This window comes from Xyrauchen texanus, chromosome 9, assembly GCF_025860055.1.
Source record: "Xyrauchen texanus isolate HMW12.3.18 chromosome 9, RBS_HiC_50CHRs, whole genome shotgun sequence".
NCBI classification, from domain to species: Eukaryota; Metazoa; Chordata; class Actinopteri; order Cypriniformes; family Catostomidae; genus Xyrauchen; species Xyrauchen texanus.
This window is the reverse complement of record NC_068284.1, coordinates 49,198,077-49,220,584: the sequence shown is the minus strand read 5'-3', so window position 1 is coordinate 49,220,584 and position 22,508 is coordinate 49,198,077. Positions and strand designations below refer to the sequence as shown.

Genomic DNA, 22,508 nt, shown 5'->3' with positions numbered 1-22,508 from the left:
TGAATCTTGTGTGTGGACTGTACGACTCTGTGAATCTTGTGTGTGGACTGTACGACTCTGTGAATCTTGTGTGTGGACTGTACGACTCTGTGAATCTTGTGTGTGGACTGTACGACTCTGTGAATCTTGTGTGTGGACTGTACGACTCTGTGAATCTTGCGTGTGGACTGTACGACTCTGTGAATCTTGTGTGTGGACTGTATGACTCTGTGAATCTTGTGTGTGGACTGTACGACTCTGTGAATCTTGTGTGTGGACTGTACGACTCTGTGAATCTTGTGTGTGGACTGTACGACTCTGTGAATCTTGCGTGTGGACTGTACGACTCTGTGAATCTTGTGTGTGGACTGTATGACTCTGTGAATCTTGTGTGTGCACTGTATGACTCTGTGAATCTTGCGTGTGGACTGTATGACTCTGTGAATCTTGCGTGTGGACTGTACGACTCTGTGAATCTTGCGTGTGGACTGTACGACTCTGTGAATCTTGTGTGTGCACTGTATGACTCTGTGAATCTTGTGTGTGGACTGTATGACTCTGTGAATCTTGTGTGTGGACTCTACGACTCTGTGAATCTTGTGTGTGGACTGAACGACTCTGTGAATCTTGTGTGTGGACTGAACGACTCTGTGAATCTTGTGTGTGGACTGTACGACTCTGTGAATCTTGTGTGTGGACTGTACGACTGTGAATCTTGTGTGTGGACTGAACGACTCTGTGAATCTTGTGTGTGGACTGAACGACTCTGTGAATCTTGTGTGTGGACTGAACGACTCTGTGAATCTTGTGTGTGGACTGAACGACTCTGTGAATCTTGCGTGTGGACTGAACGACTCTGTGAATCTTGCGTGTGGACTGAACGACTCTGTGAATCTTGCGTGTGGACTGAACGACTCTGTGAATCTTGCGTGTGGACTGAACGACTCTGTGAATCTTGCGTGTGGACTGAACGACTCTGTGAATCTTGTGTGTGGACTGTACGACTCTGTGAATCTTGTGTGTGGACTGTACGACTCTGTGAATCTTGCGTGTGGACTGTACGACTCTGTGAATCTTGCGTGTGGACTGTACGACTCTGTGAATCTTGTGTGTGGACTGTACGACTCTGTGAATCTTGTGTGTGGACTGTACGACTCTGTGAATCTTGCGTGTGGACTGAACGACTCTGTGAATCTTGTGTGTGGACTGTATGACTCTGTGAATCTTGTGTGTGGACTGTATGACTCTGTGAATCTTGTGTGTGGACTGTATGACTCTGTGAATCTTGTGTGTGGACTGTACGACTCTGTGAATCTTGTGTGTGGACTGAACGACTCTGTGAATCTTGCGTGTGGACTGTACGACTCTGTGAATCTTGCGCGTGGACTGTACGACTCTGTGATCTTGCGTGTGGACTGTACGACTCTGTGAATCTTGTGTGTGGACTGTACGACTCTGTGAATCTTGTGCGTGGACTGTACGACTCTGTGAATCTTGTGTGTGGACTGTACGACTCTGTGAATCTTGTGTGTGGACTGTACGACTCTGTGAATCTTGTGTGTGGACTCTACGACTCTCTGAATCTTGTGTGTGGACTGTACGGCTCTGTGAATCTTGTGTGTGGACTGTACGACTCTGTGAATCTTGCGTGTGGACTGAACGACTCTGTGAATCTTGTGTGTGGACTGTATGACTCTGTGAATCTTGTGTGTGGACTGTATGACTCTGTGAATCTTGTGTGTGGACTGTATGACTCTGTGAATCTTGTGTGTGGACTGTACGACTCTGTGAATCTTGTGTGTGGACTGAACGACTCTGTGAATCTTGCGTGTGGACTGAACGACTCTGTGAATCTTGCGTGTGGACTGTACGACTCTGAATCTTGCGTGTGGACTGTACGACTCTGTGAATCTTGTGTGTGGACTGTACGACTCTGTGAATCTTGCGCGTGCACTGTACGACTCTGTGAATCTTGTGTGTGCACTGTACGACTCTGTGAATCTTGCGTGTGGACTGTACGACTCTGTGAATCTTGTGTGTGGACTGTACGACTCTGTGAATCTTGTGTGTGGACTGAACGACTCTGTGAATCTTGCGTGTGCACTGTACGACTCTGTGAATCTTGTGTGTGGACTGTACGACTCTGTGAATCTTGTGTGTGGACTGTACGACTCTGTGAATCTTGTGTGTGGACTGTACGACTCTGTGAATCTTGTGTGTGGACTGTACGACTCTGTGAATCTTGCGTGTGGACTGTACGACTCTGTGAATCTTGTGTGTGGACTGTACGACTCTGTGAATCTTGTGTGTGGACTGTACGACTCTGTGAATCTTGTGTGTGGACTGTACGACTCTGTGAATCTTGTGTGTGGACTGTACGACTCTGTGAATCTTGTGTGTGGACTGTACGACTCTGTGAATCTTGTGTGTGGACTGTATGACTCTGTGAATCTTGTGTGTGGACTGTACGACTCTGTGAATCTTGTGTGTGGACTGTACGACTCTGTGAATCTTGTGTGTGGACTGTACGACTCTGTGAATCTTGTGTGTGGACTGTACGACTCTGTGAATCTTGTGTGTGGACTGTACGACTCTGTGAATCTTGTGTGTGGACTGTACGACTCTGTGAATCTTGTGTGTGGACTGTACGACTCTGTGAATCTTGTGTGTGGACTGTACGACTCTGTGAATCTTGTGTGTGGACTGTACGACTCTGTGAATCTTGCGTGTGGACTGTACGACTCTGTGAATCTTGTGTGTGGACTGTACGACTCTGTGAATCTTGTGTGTGGACTGTATGACTCTGTGAATCTTGTGTGTGGACTCTACGACTCTGTGAATCTTGTGTGTGGACTGTACGACTCTGTGAATCTTGTGTGTGGACTGTACGACTCTGTGAATCTTGTGTGTGGACTGTACGACTCTGTGAATCTTGTGTGTGGACTGTATGACTCTGTGAATCTTGTGTGTGGACTGTATGACTCTGTGAATCTTGTGTGTGGACTGTATGACTCTGTGAATCTTGTGTGTGGACTGTACGACTCTGTGAATCTTGTGTGTGGACTGTACGACTCTTTGATATGAAACTTTAATGAGATCAACAAACTTGAACTGCTTCATAGTCGTACAATTAACTTCAGTGCTGAAAATGATTTTATCTGAAATAACACACAGAGAATCTCTCTTATCAAACTTAACACTTTGACAACTAGTTTAAACTTTCAGGGAAGGTTTTGTCAATTCAACATCAAAGTTTCACATGACAAACTTAAATAATGAATACAATAAAATCTTCAGTGATAAAACTCTCATCACACATCTACTCATTCTTTACTATTTCTCTAAAATGAGGAAAATTATTATTTCATAATTCATGAAAACTATGAAATAACACAAAAGGAAGTTTGTATCGATCAATCCATGTTAAATGAAAACTCTTTTGAAACAGAATTGAAGTTCACATGTACGATGAACACTTGAGCACTGCTGCACCTCACTTTCATACATTTATCAGAAAAACTAAATAAATAAATAATATTTTCATTTACACAAATATATGCATGTTTACACATGTCTGCAAAAGTCATTTCAAGATCATAAGAAATGCTGATTCTAGTTTTATGATTGAATTATTGCACATTTACACATTGAGGGGTCAGTGTTTGAAATATACAATCTGTTGTTTTCTGTGCGAGTGAGACGAGTAAAGAGCGCTGTTGCATAAATCTACATCACGAGCGTCATCCACACACATTACTGAACCTAATAATGACACACAGGACTGTGATTTACTTCTCCTGGAACTGAATGTGTTAACACTATCTACAAAACAAACATGTGATGAGTCCTGATTCAATATTTAACAACACATGAGGGGTGTGAGGGGTCCAGCAACTGAGTTTCACCCCTGCAAACATACACACAACATCCCACCAACAATAAACTCAAGGGCTTTCACACGGCACTTAACCCTGGGTTATTGTCTTTTAACCCCGCTTTTAACCTCCAGTAAAGCAACATTTCACACGGGTCATTGTGAAAGATGATTAGCACCTCTTTTAATTCTGGGTTATGAAACGGCTCCAGATCAGTGTTAGCGGCGCTTTTAAAAGTGCACCAGTAAGTTTTTATCTGGCTCTTATTCGTCCCAACAGTACCAGTGCTTCTGAACTTTATACTGTCAAATATCATCATGGAGGCACAAAGTTGATTTACTAACTGCTGCCGCGTCACACAAATATGTTTATGTTCTCACACTACACACATCAGTATAATGGACATTCTTGGATTAAATCTAATAAATTCTCACAGGTTGTTGTGTTGGACTGTGAGCGGACTGTCGTGAGACCGTTGTGTGCTCGCTCTTAGTGCTTGATGTCGCACTGTTTATCTGCAATGATTATTGATATTATTAGTGGTAGTAACTGGTCAACTTCATGACAGTTTGTTTTGTGCTGTCAACATGTCAGCATCCATGAGGGGGCGACCCGCTCAATGTCAAATTAAAACAGCTTTTATTGAGGTCAGTATCTGACTGGAGACTTCATCTAATGTGTGTACATCATTATAAACAGATTTGTGTGATATTGTGTTTATATTTAAAACTTTAAATGACCTAAATACAGTGTGAGAGTGGAGCACAACACAACCAAATCTGAAACACAACGGAAATAAGACACAACTCAACAAGATTATCTGAAAGAAATATGTATACAAATGAAGTGATCTGGATCTTGTTTTATTTATTTACATTTTAACCCTTGAATAACAAATGTCTAAATGTCTACTTTCAAACAAACCCCAAACTTGTGTTTCTAGACCAAAGGGTTTAAGAATATGAAGCGTTTTACTTTGGGTATGTTGTTTTTAAACTCATGCACAAAAAGAGGCCAGATGTGAAGAGGTTAAACACATTGTAGTCCTGCTGTTGCACTTAAGCAAATAAACTCAGCAAAAAAGAAAGGTCTCTTTTTCAGGACTCTGTATTTTAAAGATAATTTTGAAAAAATCCAAATAACTTTACAGATCTTTATTGTAAAGGGGTTAAACGATGTTTCCATGCTTGTTCAATGAACCATAAACCATTAATGAACATGCACCTGTGGAACGGTCATTAAGACACAACAGCTTACAGACGGGAGACAATTAAGGTCACAGTTATAAAAACTTAGGACACTAAAGAGACCTTTCTACTGACTCAACCCCAAAAGAAAGATGCCCAGGGATGCCCTGCTCCTCTGTGTGACCGTGTCTTAGGCATGCAGCATGGAGGCATGGAGGACTGCAGATGTGTCCAGGGCAATAAACTGCAATGTCCGTACTGTGAGACGCCTGAGACAGTGCTACAGGAAGACATGAAGGACAGCTGATCATCCTCGCAGTAGTAGATTACATGTGATAACACCTGCACAGGATCAGTACATCCGAATATCACACCTGCGGGACAGGTACAGGATGGCAACAACAACTGCCCTAGTTACACCAGGAACACACAATCCCTCCATCAGTGCTCAGACTGTCCGCAATAGGCTGAGAGGGGCTGGACTGAGGGCTTTGTAGGCCTGTTGCAAAAACGTCTCCTACGGGCACAAACCCACCTTCGCTGGACCAGACAGGACCGGCAACAACATCACCTATGGGCACAAACCCACCTTCGCTGGACCAGACAGGACCGGCAACAACGTCACCTATGGGTACAAACCCACCTTCACTGGACCAGACAAGACTGGCAACATCATCACCTATGGGCACAAACCCACCTTCGCTGGACCAGACAGGACCGGCAACAACGTCACCTATGGGCACAAACCCACCTTCACTGGACCAGACAGGACCAGCAACAACGTCGCCTATGGGCACAAACCACCTTCGCTGGACCAGACAGGACCGGCAACAACGTCACCTATGTGCACAAACCCACCTTCACTGGACCAGACAGGACCAACAACAACGTCACCTATGGGCACAAACCCACCTTCGCTGGACCAGACAGGACCGGCAACAACATCACCTATGGGCGCAAACCCACCTTCACTGGACCAGACAGGACCGGCAACAACGTCACCTATGGGCACAAACCCACCTTCACTGGACCAGACAGGACCAACAACAACGTCACCTATGGGCACAAACCCACCTTCGCTGGACCAGACAGGACCGGCAACAACATCACCTATGGGTGCAAACCCACCTTCACTGGACCAGACAGGACCGGCAACAACGTCACCTATGGGCACAAACCCACCTTCACTGGACCAGACAGGACCAGCAACAACGTCGCCTATGGGCACAAACCACCTTCGCTGGACCAGACAGGACCGGCAACAACGTCACCTATGTGCACAAACCCACCTTCACTGGACCAGACAGGACCAGCAACAACGTCGCCTATGGGCACAAACCCACCTTCACTGGACCAGACAGGACCAGCAACAACGTCGCCTATGGGCACAAACCACCTTCGCTGGACCAGACAGGACCGGCAACAACGTCACCTATGTGCACAAACCCACCTTCACTGGACCAGACAGGACCAACAACAACGTCGCCTAGGGGCACAAACCCACCTTCACTGGACCAGACAGGACCAGCAACAACGTCGCCTATGGGCACAAACTCACCTTCACTGGACCAGACAAGACTGGCAACAACATCACCTATGTGCAAAAACACACCATCACTAGACCAGACAGGACAGGCAACAACGTCGCCTATGGGTACAAACCCACCTTCACTGGACCAGACAAGACTGGCAAAAATCACCTATGTGCACAACCCACCTTCGCTGGACCAGACAGGAATGGCAACAACGTCACCTATGGGCACAAACCCACCTTCACTGGACCAGACAAGACTGGCAACATCATCACCTATGTGCACAACCCACCTTCACTGGACCAGACAGGACTGGCAACAACATCACCTATGTGCACAACCCACCTTCACTGGACCAGACAAGACTGGCAACAACTTCGCCAATGGGCACAAACTCACCTTCACTGGACCAGACAAGACTGGCAACAACATCACCTATGTGCAAAAACACACCTTCACTGGACCAGACAGGACCGGCAACAACGTCGCCTATGGGTACAAACCCACCTTCACTGGACCTGACAAAACTGGCAAAAATCACCTATGTGCACAACCCACCTTCACTGGACCAGACACGACTGGCAACAACATCACCTATGTGCACAACCCACCTTCGCTGGACCAGACAGGACTGGCAACAACATCACCTATGTGCACAACCCACCTTCACTGGACCAGACAGGACCAACAACAACGTCGCCTAGGGGCACAAACCCACCTTCACTGGACCAGACAGGACCAGCAACAACGTCGCCTAGGGGCACAAACCCACCTTCACTGGACCAGACACGACTGGCAACAACATCACCTATGTGCAAAAACACACCTTCACTGGACCACACAGGACCGGCAACAACGTCGCCTATGGGTACAAACCCACCTTCACTGGACCAGACACGACTGGCAACAACATCACCTATGTGCAAAAACACACCTTCACTGGACCACACAGGACCGGCAACAACGTCGCCTATGGGTACAAACCCACCTTCACTGGACCAGACAAGACTGGCAAAAATCACCTATGTGCACAACCCACCTTCGCTGGACCAGACAGGACTGGCAACAACGTCACCTATGGGCACAAACCCACCTTCACTGGACCAGAAAAGACTGGCAACATCATCACCTTTGGGCACAAACCCACCTTCAATGGACCAGACAGGACTGGCAACATCATCACCTATGTGCACAACCCACCTTCGCTGGACCAGACAGGACCGGCAACAACTACGCCAATGGGCACAAACTCACCTTCACTGGACCAGACAAGATTGGCAACAACATCACCTATGTGCAAAAACACACCATCACTAGACCAGACAGGACAGGCAACAACGTCGCCTATGGGTACAAACCCACCTTCACTGGACCAGACAAGACTGGCAAAAATCACCTATGTGCACAACCCACCTTCGCTGGACCAGACAGGAATGGCAACAACGTCACCTATGGGCACAAACCCACCTTCACTGGACCAGACAAGACTGGCAACATCATCACCTTTGGGCACAAACCCACCTTCAATGGACCAGACAGGACTGGCAACATCATCACCTATGTGCACAACCCACCTTCACTGGACCAGACAGGACTGGCAACAACATCACCTATGTGCACAACCCACCTTCGCTGGACCAGACAGGACCGGCAACAACTTCGCCAATGGGCACAAACTCACCTTCACTGGACCAGACAAGACTGGCAACAACATCACCTATGTGCAAAAACACACCTTCACTGGACCAGACAGGACCGGCAACAACGTCGCCTATGGGTACAAACCCACCTTCACTGGACCTGACAAAACTGGCAAAAATCACCTATGTGCACAACCCACCTTCACTGGACCAGACACGACTGGCAACAACATCACCTATGTGCACAACCCACCTTCGCTGGACCAGACAGGACTGGCAACAACATCACCTATGTGCACAACCCACCTTCACTGGACCAGACAGGACCAACAACAACGTCGCCTAGGGGCACAAACCCACCTTCACTGGACCAGACAGGACCAGCAACAACGTCGCCTAGGGGCACAAACCCACCTTCACTGGACCAGACACGACTGGCAACAACATCACCTATGTGCAAAAACACACCTTCACTGGACCACACAGGACCGGCAACAACGTCGCCTATGGGTACAAACCCACCTTCACTGGACCAGACAAGACTGGCAAAAATCACCTATGTGCACAACCCACCTTCGCTGGACCAGACAGGACTGGCAACAACGTCACCTATGGGCACAAACCCACCTTCACTGGACCAGAAAAGACTGGCAACATCATCACCTTTGGGCACAAACCCACCTTCAATGGACCAGACAGGACTGGCAACATCATCACCTATGTGCACAACCCACCTTCGCTGGACCAGACAGGACCGGCAACAACTACGCCAATGGGCACAAACTCACCTTCACTGGACCAGACAAGACTGGCAACAACATCACCTATGTGCAAAAACACACCTTCACTGGACCAGACAGGACCGGCAACAACGTCGCCTATGGGTACAAACCCACCTTCACTGGACCAGACAGGACCGGCAACAACGTCGCCTATGGGTACAAACCCACCTTCACTGGACCAGACAAGACTGGCAAAAATCACCTAAGTGCACAACCCACCTTCGCTGGACCAGACAGGACTGGCAACAACGTCACCTATGGGCACAAACCCACCTTCACTGGACCAGACAAGACTGGCAACATCATCACCTTTGGGCACAAACCCACCTTCACTGGACCAGACAAGACTGGCAACATCATCACCTTTGGGCACAAACCCACCTTCACTGGACCAGACAAGACTGGCAACATCATCACCTTTGGGCACAAACCCACCTTCACTGGACCAGACAGGACTGGCAACATCATCACCTTTGGGCACAAACCCACCTTCACTGGACCAGACAAGACTGGCAACATCATCACCTATTGGCATAAATCCACCTTCACTGGACCAGACAGGACTGGCATAAGGTGCTCTTCACTGACGAGTCATGGTTTTGTCTTACAAGAGGTGATGGTCAGACTCATGTTTATCGTGGAAGGAATGAGCGTTACACCGAGGCCTGTACTCTGGAGCGGGATCTATTTGGAGGTGGAGGGTCCGTCATGGTCTGGGGCGGAGCGTCACACCATCAAAATAACCAAAATTCCACACCGCTGACTTCTGCTGTGAAATTAAATTTCAGGGTCTGACATGTCTTTGTGCTGAGCCCACACCATTTAATGTAAAATGGGGAAATTTGTGATTTAGAGATGTATTTTATCTAATCAAGTTTATCTGATGATACGTCTTCATTAAACTGATTTGAATTCTAGAAAAGTTCAGACATTTAATATTCAAACAGATTTTATATTCATGCAATACCGTGAATAAGAAGATGTCTATGGTGTGAAAACAATCTATTTTTTAACCGGGGTAAATCGTGAAACTGTTAAACAGTTACATCCCTCTGGCTGATGCAGAAAGGCTTATCCATGCCGTTATCACCTCAAGGCTGGATTGCTGCAATGCCCTCTTTTCTGGCCTACCAGCAAAAACCATAAATAGGCTTCAGTATATTCAGAACTCTGCTGCTCATGTTCTTACACAAACCTCACCATGTTCACACATTACCCCTGTGCTCTCGCAGTTGCACTGGCTTCCCATTCCTGCTCGTACTGATTTTACTCTCATTTTAACATATAAAGCAGTTCATGGTATTGCACCAGAGTATCTTTGCAGTCTTGTTGTGCCCTACACTCCCTCTCATTCTCTTCGTTCTACCAATTCATTTGCACTTCAGCAGCCCTCCTGCAAACTTAAATCTATGGGGGGAAGAGCTTCAGACACGCCCCAAACTTGGATTGTTTTAAGAAGTTACTTAAGACTCATTTATTTAAGATAGTCTTTTAATATTTATTTATATTAGTCATATTAGTTGTATGTGGGGTTGCTGCTGTATGTTATTAATTTTGTGTTCATCTTTTTAAATTTGTTGTTATGGTGGTTGCTGTTGTATGTTATGTTTATTCAATCTTGTAGCCTTTGAGTGTAAGAAAAGTGCATTATAAATAAAAGGTATTATTATTATCCCTACTGGAGATGCTGCCACTATTACAGAAACCATCTTCAACATCATTTCAGCAGAGAAATGCAGCCACTCTTACATCATTTGCCAGTGATTGTGCTTCTGTCATGATCGGTAAGCTTTGAAAATGATACTTCTATTTGAAAACCAGATTTGGTATATAATTTATGTAACCCCTTTGAATTGTACATTGACATTTGTTTATTATAGTAAACTTATTTCAGTAACTCCTTTTGATTTATATACCACATAGAAACTCCTGTATATTTGGTGCAGCATTAATTAACCACTAGAGGGCGGTTAACTCTGCGTGTATGTTGAGTGTGTCGATTATATCAAATTCAGACGAAGAAGCCAGCTGAACATGCAAGCACGAGGTTAGCTTGAGGTTCCAGAAATTATTCAATTTCATTAAGTTTCTTCATTTCAATGTGTATATTCTTTTCTTAAGAATGTTATCAATCGTTCAGGTTGTCAATTCATTCTGTCACGGAGGGGGGAAAACGGTCAATGCTTTTGATTACTGGTTTATCTTTTACGAGAACTTACTTTGAATTAATTGGCATTCATCTTCCTCTGTATGTGCCATAAAAACCAATCAGATGTTTAAGCATGCGTACGTTCACTAATGTTGTCTCATGTTGGATTAGCAATCGTACTTGTGAACATTTTGTGCAGCTGATAGTAAATGTCAGTGTAATAAAATAGCTGATATTTAGAAATGTTTAATGTGACTGCATTGTTTTGTGCAGATTGTTTTTTTTTAACACTGATTCTGTTTGGGTGAACCCTTCGAACGGCGAGCCAGAGCCCTGATCTATGATTTGAGAAATCATCGTGAATCTACAGGGATTCGTTGAACTGAGAGCTAAGCACATACACACTACCCGGGTAGTAAACACAAAAAGGCCTTTACACTCATTGACATTTGAATATCACACACAAAGGAGCCAGAAGGAGTGTTGAGACTTTGTTTTACTTGTTTATTCCTGGACTTCTCATACAACTTTGGACTCTATCAAACTAACCTGTTTTGTTCATGGTGTTGAGTGGGAACCAGAAAATTGTGAATTCATTTAAATAGTGGACATTCTTTACTCTTTTTTACTTTTTTTTTTGTAATGAAATTGCCGGCAGTTAATTGATTGAATATAATTTCGCCCAAACATCTATTTTTTCAATCCTACTAGAGCCGAACCTAGGCATTATTTAAACTTTGTTGAGTATAATACACTGAATACTTATTCAGTTGTTTCCATGCTACATTTATTTTTACTGTCAGGGCAAGAAAACTGAAGAGGCTAAAATACTTTTTCACTGGAATCACTGTCACTGTCCTCTGTGCTTCCCATCGAATAAACAGAGAAAGCCTTATCCAACCAAATACTGCAAAACCATTTCAACAATAATTTGGTTCTATCAAGCAAGCAGTACATGAACAGAGTCAACAGCACAAGGCCTTTACAACTTGAGCAAGGCTGCGTTCTTCCTCCAGCACTCTGTCTAATACAGATTGTGCACGAGACGCTGCACAGACAGTTTCAAGTGTTCCCAAGATGAGTCCTTTTATACACAAGTGGAGCAGGAGGTTTGAACATACCACAGATTTCTTTATATTTTTATTACTATTACTTAATAAACTTTGCCAATTAGAGATATGCCACCTTTTCTGTATTTAGGGAACTGCCCTCAAGTCATCTCTTGGACAACTAAAGTCCAAAAGCACTGTAAAGGACAGGTGGGAATCTTGGCTATGTGTTGGGGTTTATGATTTAGTGATTACGGCCCGAGACAGCTGGGATAGGCCCAGCACTCCCGCAACCCTGCAGAGGACAAGCGGCTTTAGAAGATGGATTTATTGATTATTAACACTAATAATAATGTTCTTAATAGTGGGTGATTTGATGGGCTTTATGATTTTATGATTGCTAACACTTTAAAATAAGTCTTTCAGGGGTAGTTACATTTACATTTATTCATTTGGCAGACGCTTTTATCCAAAGCTACTTACAAATAGGAAAACATAAGCAAATCATCTTAAGGAGATAGTGGTACAAAAGTGCCATACTACAAAGTTTCACTATCATCAGAATAGTATACAAAATCGATTTAAATGCAACAAGAATTGTTAAAACATTTTTTATTTTTTTTAGTGACTGGTTAAGTGCTTTTGGAAAAGATGTGTTTTTAGCCGTTTTTTGAAGATAGAGAGTGAGTCAGCTTCCCGGATTGAGTTGGGAAGGTCATTCCACCACCGTGATATGATGAAACTGAAAGTCCGGGAAAGTGTTTTGGTGCCTCTTTGTTTTGGTACGACAAGGCGACGTTCCTTAGCCGACCGCAGGCTTCTGGTGGGAACGTAGCTCTGCATTAATGTTTTTAGGTAAGCTGGAGCAGAGTGACTGTTTTGTATGCCAGCATCAGGGCCTTGAATCTAATACGTGCATGTATTAGTTCAAAACTTTAAATATCTGCAAAATCTGCTAAATGCTTTGCAAAATTTTCTTTGGTTAGATACAATAAATATTTTTATTCTTTTTGTGTTTTACTGTTTAAATATTTAAAATTGTAGTTAATTTTTGCACAAACATTAAATTGTGCCAAACTGGGCCAAATAGCACTTTAGAGAGATGAAGGGGAACTACACGCTCCAAAGCCAAAGAAGTCTGATTGATAAAAACAAAACACTCTAAATTTTGTATAAATGTTATCAATAACACCTTCATGCTGCAATATCAGGGATATTCCCTTGAATGCCCCCCAGAGTGTGTTGTTTGCATGCACAAAATATCAAAAGAATGCTAAATCTGTTAGAATGAGGTCACATGACACTTCACAAAGTAGACGAGTAATATACTCAATTCTTGATTTATCATTTGAAACCTTTATAGATAAAACATTTTTAAATACTGTATATACTAAGCATATAAAAAATTGTTTTGTCTACTGTACTGTATTTATTTAACTTCCTCTTTTATACATAGCTATATAAATAAATGGACAAATCAGCAATAAGGTCTGTCTGTACACCGTGTGTGTGTTTGGTGTTTTTATTAAGGTTATACACTAGTGGTTACAAAGATAGTATGCTATAAATGTGGTTTAGGGACAGCTCTATTGTCCTTGTAATTCAAAAGTACATCCTAAAATTAGTGTTGGCATGAAAGCCGATTTGAATCATGCAACACTGGCAGTTGCAGAAACACAAAAGTATGACGCTCATCTGCGGAGTTGTTAGCACCAGTATGTGCAAAAGGGTTAAGTGAAAGATGCTTGAAGATTATTCTTCTGAATTATTTTCCTAAAATTATTAAAAATAAAATTAACAACATTTCTTAATTACAAAAATATCCTCATCCTAATGAAACACTATATATGAACACTTCTGTGTGTATTTGATAGGGATTTTAATTTCTGGAAAGGAATAAATACAGGTGCTATGCAGTCACTGACCCTTCAATAAATTCAAGACCAACTAGGGTCTGGGCTCAGGGAGTTAATATGAGTGTAAACAGGGTTATACAGCGCAACATACTTGAGTTTATCCAGTGTGCAGTTTGGATCGTTGAGTCTCTCAGAGAGCAGCTTGACTCCTGATTCTCCTGGATGATTGTAGCTCAGATCCAACTCTCTCACGTGTGAGGGGTTTGAACCCAGAGCTGAAGCCACAGAACGACAGCCTTCCTCTGTCACCATGCAGCCAGATAATCTACAAACACACACACAACTGTCAGATAATCTACAAACACACACATCAACAGTCAAGGCAAGACAAGGCAAGTTTATTTATATAGCACATTTCATACACAATGGTAGTTATTGCTTTGACATGACTACTGAAACTAAGGTCTGACTCTAGAGACACACCAAGATTCCTGACTTGATTTTTAGTTGTTTGACCCCTAGCGTCAAGGTATACATTCACCTTGAGAACGTCATCTTTGTTTCCAAACACAATGACTTCAGTTTTGTCTTTGTTTAACTGAAGAAAGTTTTGGCACATCCAACTGTTTAATTCATCAATGCATTGGCACAGGGAGTCAATGGGGCTGTAATCGTTAGGTGATAGGGCTAAGTAGATCTGTGTGTCGTCTGCATAGCTGTGGTAAGCAATTTGGTTCTTTCTCATTATTTGGCTCATTGGGAGCATATACAGGTTGAACAGGAGTGGCGCAAGAATTGAGCCTTGAGGGACTCCGCATGTCATGGACGTCCACTCAGACTTATGGTCTCCTATACTCACATAATAACCTCTCCCATCTAAGTATGACCTGAACCATTTTAGGACCATCCCAGAAAGCCCCACCCAGTTTTCCAGCCTGTCAAGAAGTATGTTGTGATCGACAGTGTCAAATGCAGCACTGAGGTCGAGTAGTACCAGTACTGATAATTTGCCAGTATCAGTATTTAAGCGAATATCGTTTATTATCTTTATGAGCGCTGTCTCTGTGCTGTGATGCGATCGGAAACCAGATTGAAAATTGTCAAAGTATCCATTTGAGTTCAAGAATTTGTTCAGCTGATTGAAGACAACTTTTTCAATGATCTTGCCTATGAAAGGAAGATTTCAGATCGGTCTATAGTTGCTTAATATGGTCTTATCCAGATTGCTCTTTTTCAAGAGGGGCTTGACAACTGCAGTTTTCAGGAAGTTTGGAAAACTCCCAGAGAGAAGTGAAGAGTTTATCACTTCTAGGAGATCTGCTTCTAAACAGTTGAACACACTTTTGAAAAAAGATGTGGGAAGTGCATCAAGGGCGCAGGTTGATGTTTTAAGGTGCTGTACGGTTTCTTCCAAAATTTTGAAATCAATTTCTTTGAAATCAGACATAGTAACTACTTTCTCAGGTTGTGGTTTGATTTGTCTGACCCCAGCACAACTCAAGGATGTGCTGATCACCTTTCTGATATTATTGATTTTTTCAGAGAAGAAAGAAGCAAACTCACTGCACTTGCTGTCTGAGAGCATTTCACTGGGAATCTGGCTTGGGGGGTTTGTCAGTCTCTCTACAGTCGCAAAAAGAGTGCGTGTGTTGTTTAAGTTGCAGTTTATAATATTCGAGAAGAACGTCTGTCTAGCTTTGCCTAGTTCCATATTAAAAGCATGGATGCTGTCTTTGTAGATGTTATAATGGACTACAAGTTTTGTCTTCATGCCACAGCGCTCTGCTTTTCTGCATTGTCTTTTCATATTTTGCACTGCTGTTGAGTTTCTCCAAGGTGCTTTTTGTCTGCCACTCTTCTTCCTGACTTTCACAGGAGCAATATCATCAATTACACTTTTAACTTTTGAGTTAAAAGAATCAAGGAGAAAATCAACAGAGTCAGCAGATATACTTGGTGTTAAAGATATAGCCTTCATAAATAGTACACTAGTGTTCTCATTTAAGCATCTCTTCTTGACAGACACAGATCTAGCTTCAATGGCAGGAGAGATCAATATATCAAAGAAAATACAGAAATGATCAGACAGTGCTACATCCTTAATAACAATCGATGAAATGTTTCGACCCTTACTGATAAGTAAATCTAGAGTGTGTCCATGATTGTGTGTGGGTCCATGTACATGCTGAGTCAGATCAAAAGTTTTTAAAACAGTTTTGATTTCTTTTGTCATATTGGTTTCTGCATTATCTATGTGAACGTTAAAGTCTCCAGCAATGGCAAAACAGTCAAACTCTGAGGTAATTGTTGATAACAGTTCTGTAAAGTCCTCAGCAAAGGCTGGAGAGTATTTTGGAGGCCTGTAAATAATGATAAGTAAAATGCGTGGAGCACCTTTTAACACACTACCCAGATATTCGAAAGACGGGTAATTCCCAAATGATATTTGCTTACATTGATAGACATCTTTAAAGAGAGCAGCTAAACCCCCACCTCTCCTACCTTCTCTGCAGACACTCAAATAAGTAAAGTTAGGAGGGATTTTTCATTAAGGACTGTTGCACTACAGCTGTCTTCTAGCCAAGTTTCATTTAGAAACATAAAATCCAGGTTGTATGTGCTTATTAAGTCGTTGACTAGAAGTGATTTATTTTTAAGTGAGCGGATGTTTAAAAGTGCTAACTTAACAGTTTTTGTCCCCACAGCAATCTTAGTTTGGCGTGTAATAGGCACCAGATTAGATGGGTTTGCTGAATGGCTTTTGAAGGCCTTAGACTTTCTATCATGTAATCGAACAGCAATAGAGAAAGATACAGGCACACTGGGTTCCCGCTTGTTTTGTAAACATTTGAGAAAGTTACTGTTATCATAGTGGGGACCCGACACATATCACTGAGCTGGTATCAGTTGTTTTTGGTTCACCTCGAGCAGATGGAGGAGAGTGTGAGCCCTGGCGTTGTGGCAGAGGTCGAAGAGCTCTCACAAGAGGAGGGGGAGGGTGAGCTGGGCCCGCAGGTGCTTGAGGGGCCTGACGTTTTTAGCTTGATATCTGGGGGCTTGCAGCAAAAGAGTGGGATAGTTTGGTTCCAGCATACACCAGTTCTTCCATTTTCTCTGAGAAACACAGATGTGGAGATGCTGGAGAGAGGGATAACGTGTCTGGTGAGAGGGGCTGTAATATGCTGTCCTGGTTTCCCTGGATGTTTTCCAGAAAGTCGTCCTTGGGTGCTGAATCTTGGAGCAGTTCTAATATGTCACAGTCTGTCTGTGGTGAACTTTGTGGGCAGGGCTCAGATGAGATTGTGTCCATGAGCAGAAATAGTTGTGGCTGAGTGGTGTTATCATTGTCCTTGTGTGATTTGTCAACTGCATGTCCATTCAGGTGCTGAAAAGAAGTCCTGTGGTCATTCATACTGTGTCCAGGTGTGTGTGTGCCATTCAGATTGAGTGGATTGGCACACACTGCAGAAGGATGATTGAGGGAGAAGTAGATATTGTCCTTTAGCACTCTTGAACCAAGTTTGTTTGGGTGGTGGCCATCCTGTCGAAACAGTTGCCTCTGACTCCAGAAAAGATTGAAGTTGTCAATGAAGTTCACTCCTTTTATATTGCAGGTTTTTGCAGCCATGTATTAAGCCCAAGCAACCGTGAAAACCTGTTTGTTCCTCTTGCTGGAAGTGGTCCACTGATGAATGTTTGAACTTTCAGTCTTTTAAGTGTTTCAAAAAGTTCATTGAAATCCTTCTTAAGGAGTTCTGACTGCTCTTTATGAATATCATTCTTCCCCACATGAGTGATGAGTCGATTTGCAGTCTTATGTTTCATCAGAATGTTCTGAAGTTCCCTGTTTACATCCGAGGTTGTTGCTTGTGGAAGGCAGCATGTAGTTGTATCCCTGCTGCTAATGTTTCTGATTATGGAGTCACCCACTATCAGAGTCCTGGGCCCGGCTGCGCTCTGAGCTGAATGCCGCTGTCTGCTCGACCTTGAGCGCCAGTTCACATCAGTGTTAGCTACTGGCTGATTCAGTCTGTGTTCGATCACATTCATCACGTTTGGGGATTCCTCATTCATTAATACTTCAAATCTGTTCTCAAGATGTATAGGCGGTGGTAGGAAGCCAGTGTTTGCAATCCTTGTCAGAGCCGTATCTGGGGTAGAGGATGCTACTGCGGCAATATGAGATGCTCGTGACAATCTGATGTCTCGAGTGCCTTTTGGTCTCGCTCCCTGTTTTTGCCATCGATTTGTAAGTCGATCGGTTTGTTTCTCTACACTCAGTATGGCCTGTCAAGGAGCACTAGATTCATGGGACTCACCGGCTGTATGCTGAGGGCATCCATGACGAAGCTCTGTTGTGTGTTCCGTCTGGTTTGGTGGTCCTGTAAATAACTTTGTTTCAAGAACTGCAATCCTTTGTAAAAGTCTGTGGCAGTTAGTGCAGCAAGTAGATTCCAGAAGAGGCATTTTCTCTTATCCTTTTGAATGTAGGCAGTTGTCTACATTATTTTAATATCTATATTTCTCAGTTTAAGCTGATATCAGGTTAAAGAAGCCATTAAAACAAAGAGAGAGTGTGAGAGCGAGAGAGGGGACGTTGTAAGCGGTGTGCGAGGATGCGGAAGCATGGCAAGAGGGCAGGGGTACTTGCTAGGCTAAAAACAAACCCTAGCCGGCCGGCTCTTCCGTCTATCCTGCTCTCAAATGTTTGCTCCCTGGACAATAAACTGGACTATATCGGACTCCAGCAGGCTACAAAGCGTGAGGTTAGAGACTGCTGCGTCTTTGTTTTCATGGAGACGTGGCGCAGCGACAGAGTTCCGGACGCCGCCATTCAGCTAGACGGGCTCGCCTCGTTTCGTGCTGACAGAAATGCAGCTCTGTGCAGTAAGACTCGTGGTGGTGCCTTGTGTGTTTACATCAACACGGAATGGTGCAAGAACTCTATGTTAGTCTCTAGCTACTGCTCATCGCATGTGGAGCTTGTGACTGTTAGATGCAGATGGGAATTCACCACTGTTATTATAACCGGAGTTTACATTCCCCCCAGCGCTAACGCTAAGGAAGCGCTCTGTAAACTGTATGGGGCTATGAGCAAACTGCACCCCGATGGACTGTTTATTGTTTATTTCAACCATGCGAATCTCAAGACAGTGCTCCCTAAATTCCATCAGTATGTGGACTTTGCAGCGAGAGGGGCGGACACACTTGATCTTGTTTACACAAACATCCCAGGCACATACTGGGCGGAGCCCCGCCCCCACCTCAGACCACATCTCTGTTATGTTAATTCCAGCATACAGACCGCTCGTCAGACGCACAAAACCGCTCCAGAAGCAGGTGAAAACCTGGCCAGCAGGAGCCATCTCTGCTCTTCAGGACTGTTTTGAGTGTACTGACTGGCACATGTTCAGCGAGGCTGCAACATATGGCAATTCGAGTGTATGAGTGTGTGTGTGTGTGTGTGTGTTTGTGTGTGTATGAGTGTGCGTGTTTTTGTGATTTACGAGGACAATTTTGTAAGTTACAAATTAGTAATTACAAGGCTATTATGCTATAAATGTGATTTATGAGGAGAACAATGTTTTATTGAAAATGTAAAAATGCAGAAAGTTTTTTGTGAGGGTTAGGTTTAGGGGTAGGGTTAGGGTTAGGGTATAGAATCTATAGTTTGTACAGAATAAAAATCATTATGTCTATGGAAAGTCCCCATAATGATAGGTAGACCAACATGTGTGTGTGTGTATGAGTGTGTGTGTGTGTGTGTGCGTCTGTGTGTGTGTGTGTGTGTGTGTGTGTGTATGATCTCTGTTGTTTCTCACACAGACGGTTGTTTATTGAGACTCACTGAAGAACCATCATAATAAACGTTAAATCCAGCATAGAGCGGTTCAGTGAATGTGGTGTTGAATGTGTGTAAGTGTGTGAGTGTGTGTGTGTCAGAGATGCGGTAGTAGGACAGAGTGCCGGCCGGACAGTCCAGATACACTCCTATTCTCCTAGAGCCATCTGAAGGGACTCGTATGTCAGTGTAGACATTATTGTGTCTGACAATGAAACTCTTATCAGTGCAGATCAGACACCAGGAGATTTTATTACGTCCAAACACACAGTCATCACTCGCTCCGTTCCTCTTGATTCCTTTATAGGTCACTGATATATCAATAGTGTTCCCGCAGCATTCAGTCTCCCAGTAACAGCGTCCAGTCAGACTCTCTCTACACAGAATCTGAGGATGAAAATCAAATCTCTCTGGATGATCCGGATATGACTGACTCTCACTCACACGTGTCACCTTCCTGTTCCCCTCAGACAGAATGAGTTCAGGGTGTGCTGTATTTAAATCCAGTGTGAGGTCACAAACATCTGAACACAAGAAGAGAAAAAAACAATAACACAACAATCACTAAACCAGTGTGTGTGTGTGTGTGTGTGTGAGTGTGTGTGTGTGTGTGTGTGCGAGAGAGTGTGTGTGTTTAAATCCAGTGTGAGATCACAGAAGAAACATTAGAGACAACATTTAAATATGTGTGTGTGTGTTTCAGTGTGTGTGTATGTGTGAGTGAGTGTGTGTGTGAGTGTGTCTGTGTGTGTTTGTGTGAGTGTGTGTGTGAGAGTGTGTCTGAGTGTGTGTGTGTCTGTGTGTGTTTTTGAGAGTGCGTGTGTCTGTAAGTGTGTGTGTGTGTGTGAGTGTGTAGACCTACATTTGTGTAGTCCTGCTGTAATCCTGAACTCTCTTCCATGATCCACACTATAAAAACACAAACACACACAAATGATGACATCACATTCAGCTCACCTGAAACACAATTCACACATCTGTGATGAAATGCATTGTGGGATATAAAGTTTGAGACTCAAAATAACTTTATTGCCATGTAATCTTCCATGGATCTTAAAAGTAATTCAAATAGTTTGAATATTTATTTGTTTGCTTGATCAATGTCTACTAGACTGTACGACTGTGAATCTTGTGCGTGGACTGAACGACTCTGTGAATCTTGTGTGTGGACTGAACGACTCTGTGAATCTTGTGTGTGGACTGTATGACTCTGTGAATCTTGTGTGTGGACTGAACGACTCTGTGAATCTTGCGTGTGGACTGAACGACTCTGTGAATCTTGTGTGTGCACTGTACGACTCTGTGAATCTTGTGTGTGGACTGTACGACTGTGAATCTTGTGTGTGGACTGTACGACTCTGTGAATCTTGTGTGTGGACTGTACGACTGTGAATCTTGTGTGTGGACTGAACGACTCTGTGAATCTTGTGTGTGGACTGTACGACTGTGAATCTTGTGTGTGGACTGTACGACTGTGAATCTTGTGTGTGGACTGTACGACTGTGAATCTTGTGTGTGGACTGTACGACTCTGTGAATCTTGTGTGTGGACTGTACGACTCTGTGAATCTTGCGTGTGGACTATATGACTCTGTGAATCTTGTGTGTGGACTGTACGACTCTGTGAATCTTGTGTGTGGACTATACGACTCTGTGAATCTTGCGTGTGGACTATATGACTCTGTGAATCTTGCGTGTGGACTATATGACTCTGTGAATCTTGCGTGTGGACTATACGACTCTGTGAATCTTGCGTGTGGACTATATGACTCTGTGAATCTTGCGTGTGGACTATATGACTCTGTGAATCTTGTGTGTGGACTGTACGACTCTGTGAATCTTGTGTGCGGACTGTACGACTCTGTGAATCTTGCGTGTGGACTATATGACTCTGTGAATCTTGTGTGTGGACTGTACGACTCTGTGAATCTTGTGTGTGGACTATATGACTCTGTGAATCTTGTGTGTGGACTGTACGATTCTGTGAATCTTGTGTGTGGACTATATGACTCTGTGAATCTTGTGTGTGGACTGTACGACTCTGTGAATCTTGCGTGTGGACTGTACGACTCTGTGAATCTTGTGTGTGGACTGTACGACTCTGTGAATCTTGTGTGCGGACTGTACGACTCTGTGAATCTTGTGTGTGGACTGTATGACTCTGTGAATCTTGCGTGTGGACTGTACGACTCTGTGAATCTTGTGTGTGGACTGTACGACTCTGTGAATCTTGTGTGCGGACTGTATGACTCTGTGAATCTTGTGTGTGGACTGTATGACTCTGTGAATCTTGTGTATGGACTGTACGACTCTGTGAATCTTGCGTGTGGACTGTATGACTCTGTGAATCTTGCGTGTGGACTGTACGACTCTGTGAATCTTGTGTGTGGACTGTACGACTCTGTGAATCTTGTGTGTGGACTGTATGACTCTGTGAATCTTGTGTATGGACTGTACGACTCTGTGAATCTTGTGTGTGGACTGTATGACTCTGTGAATCTTGCGTGTGGACTGTATGACTCTGTGAATCTTGTGTGTGGACTGTACGACTGTGAATCTTGTGTGTGGACTGTACGACTCTGTGAATCTTGCGTGTGGACTGTACGACTCTGTGAATC

At 43.7% G+C, this 22,508-nt stretch overlaps 3 protein-coding genes across 3 annotated transcripts in view; all 3 read right to left on the bottom strand.

The window, feature by feature from the left end:
* The window catches only part of LOC127649753 (E3 ubiquitin-protein ligase TRIM39-like), a 28,322-nt gene extending 9,043 nt beyond the window's left edge, over window positions 1–19,279 (bottom strand). Inside the window, exons 1-3 of the mRNA XM_052134978.1 lie at window positions 19,272–19,279; window positions 16,972–17,292; window positions 14,201–14,374 (exon numbers count right to left, since the gene is read on the bottom strand). Of these exons, the coding sequence (XP_051990938.1) occupies window positions 14,201–14,374; window positions 16,972–17,292; window positions 19,272–19,279 (503 nt within the window). The remainder of the gene's footprint in view (window positions 1–14,200; window positions 14,375–16,971; window positions 17,293–19,271) is intronic.
* The window catches only part of LOC127648579 (NACHT, LRR and PYD domains-containing protein 12-like), a 127,530-nt gene that overhangs the window by 73,846 nt on the left and 31,176 nt on the right, over window positions 1–22,508 (bottom strand). The window lies entirely within an intron of this gene.
* LOC127648578 (NACHT, LRR and PYD domains-containing protein 12-like) overlaps window positions 19,861–22,508 on the bottom strand; it is a 78,577-nt gene continuing 75,929 nt past the window's right edge. Inside the window, exons 11-12 of the mRNA XM_052133222.1 lie at window positions 20,754–20,800; window positions 19,861–20,415 (exon numbers count right to left, since the gene is read on the bottom strand). Coding sequence (XP_051989182.1) covers window positions 19,868–20,415; window positions 20,754–20,800 — 595 coding nt within the window. The 3' untranslated portion in view covers window positions 19,861–19,867. The remainder of the gene's footprint in view (window positions 20,416–20,753; window positions 20,801–22,508) is intronic.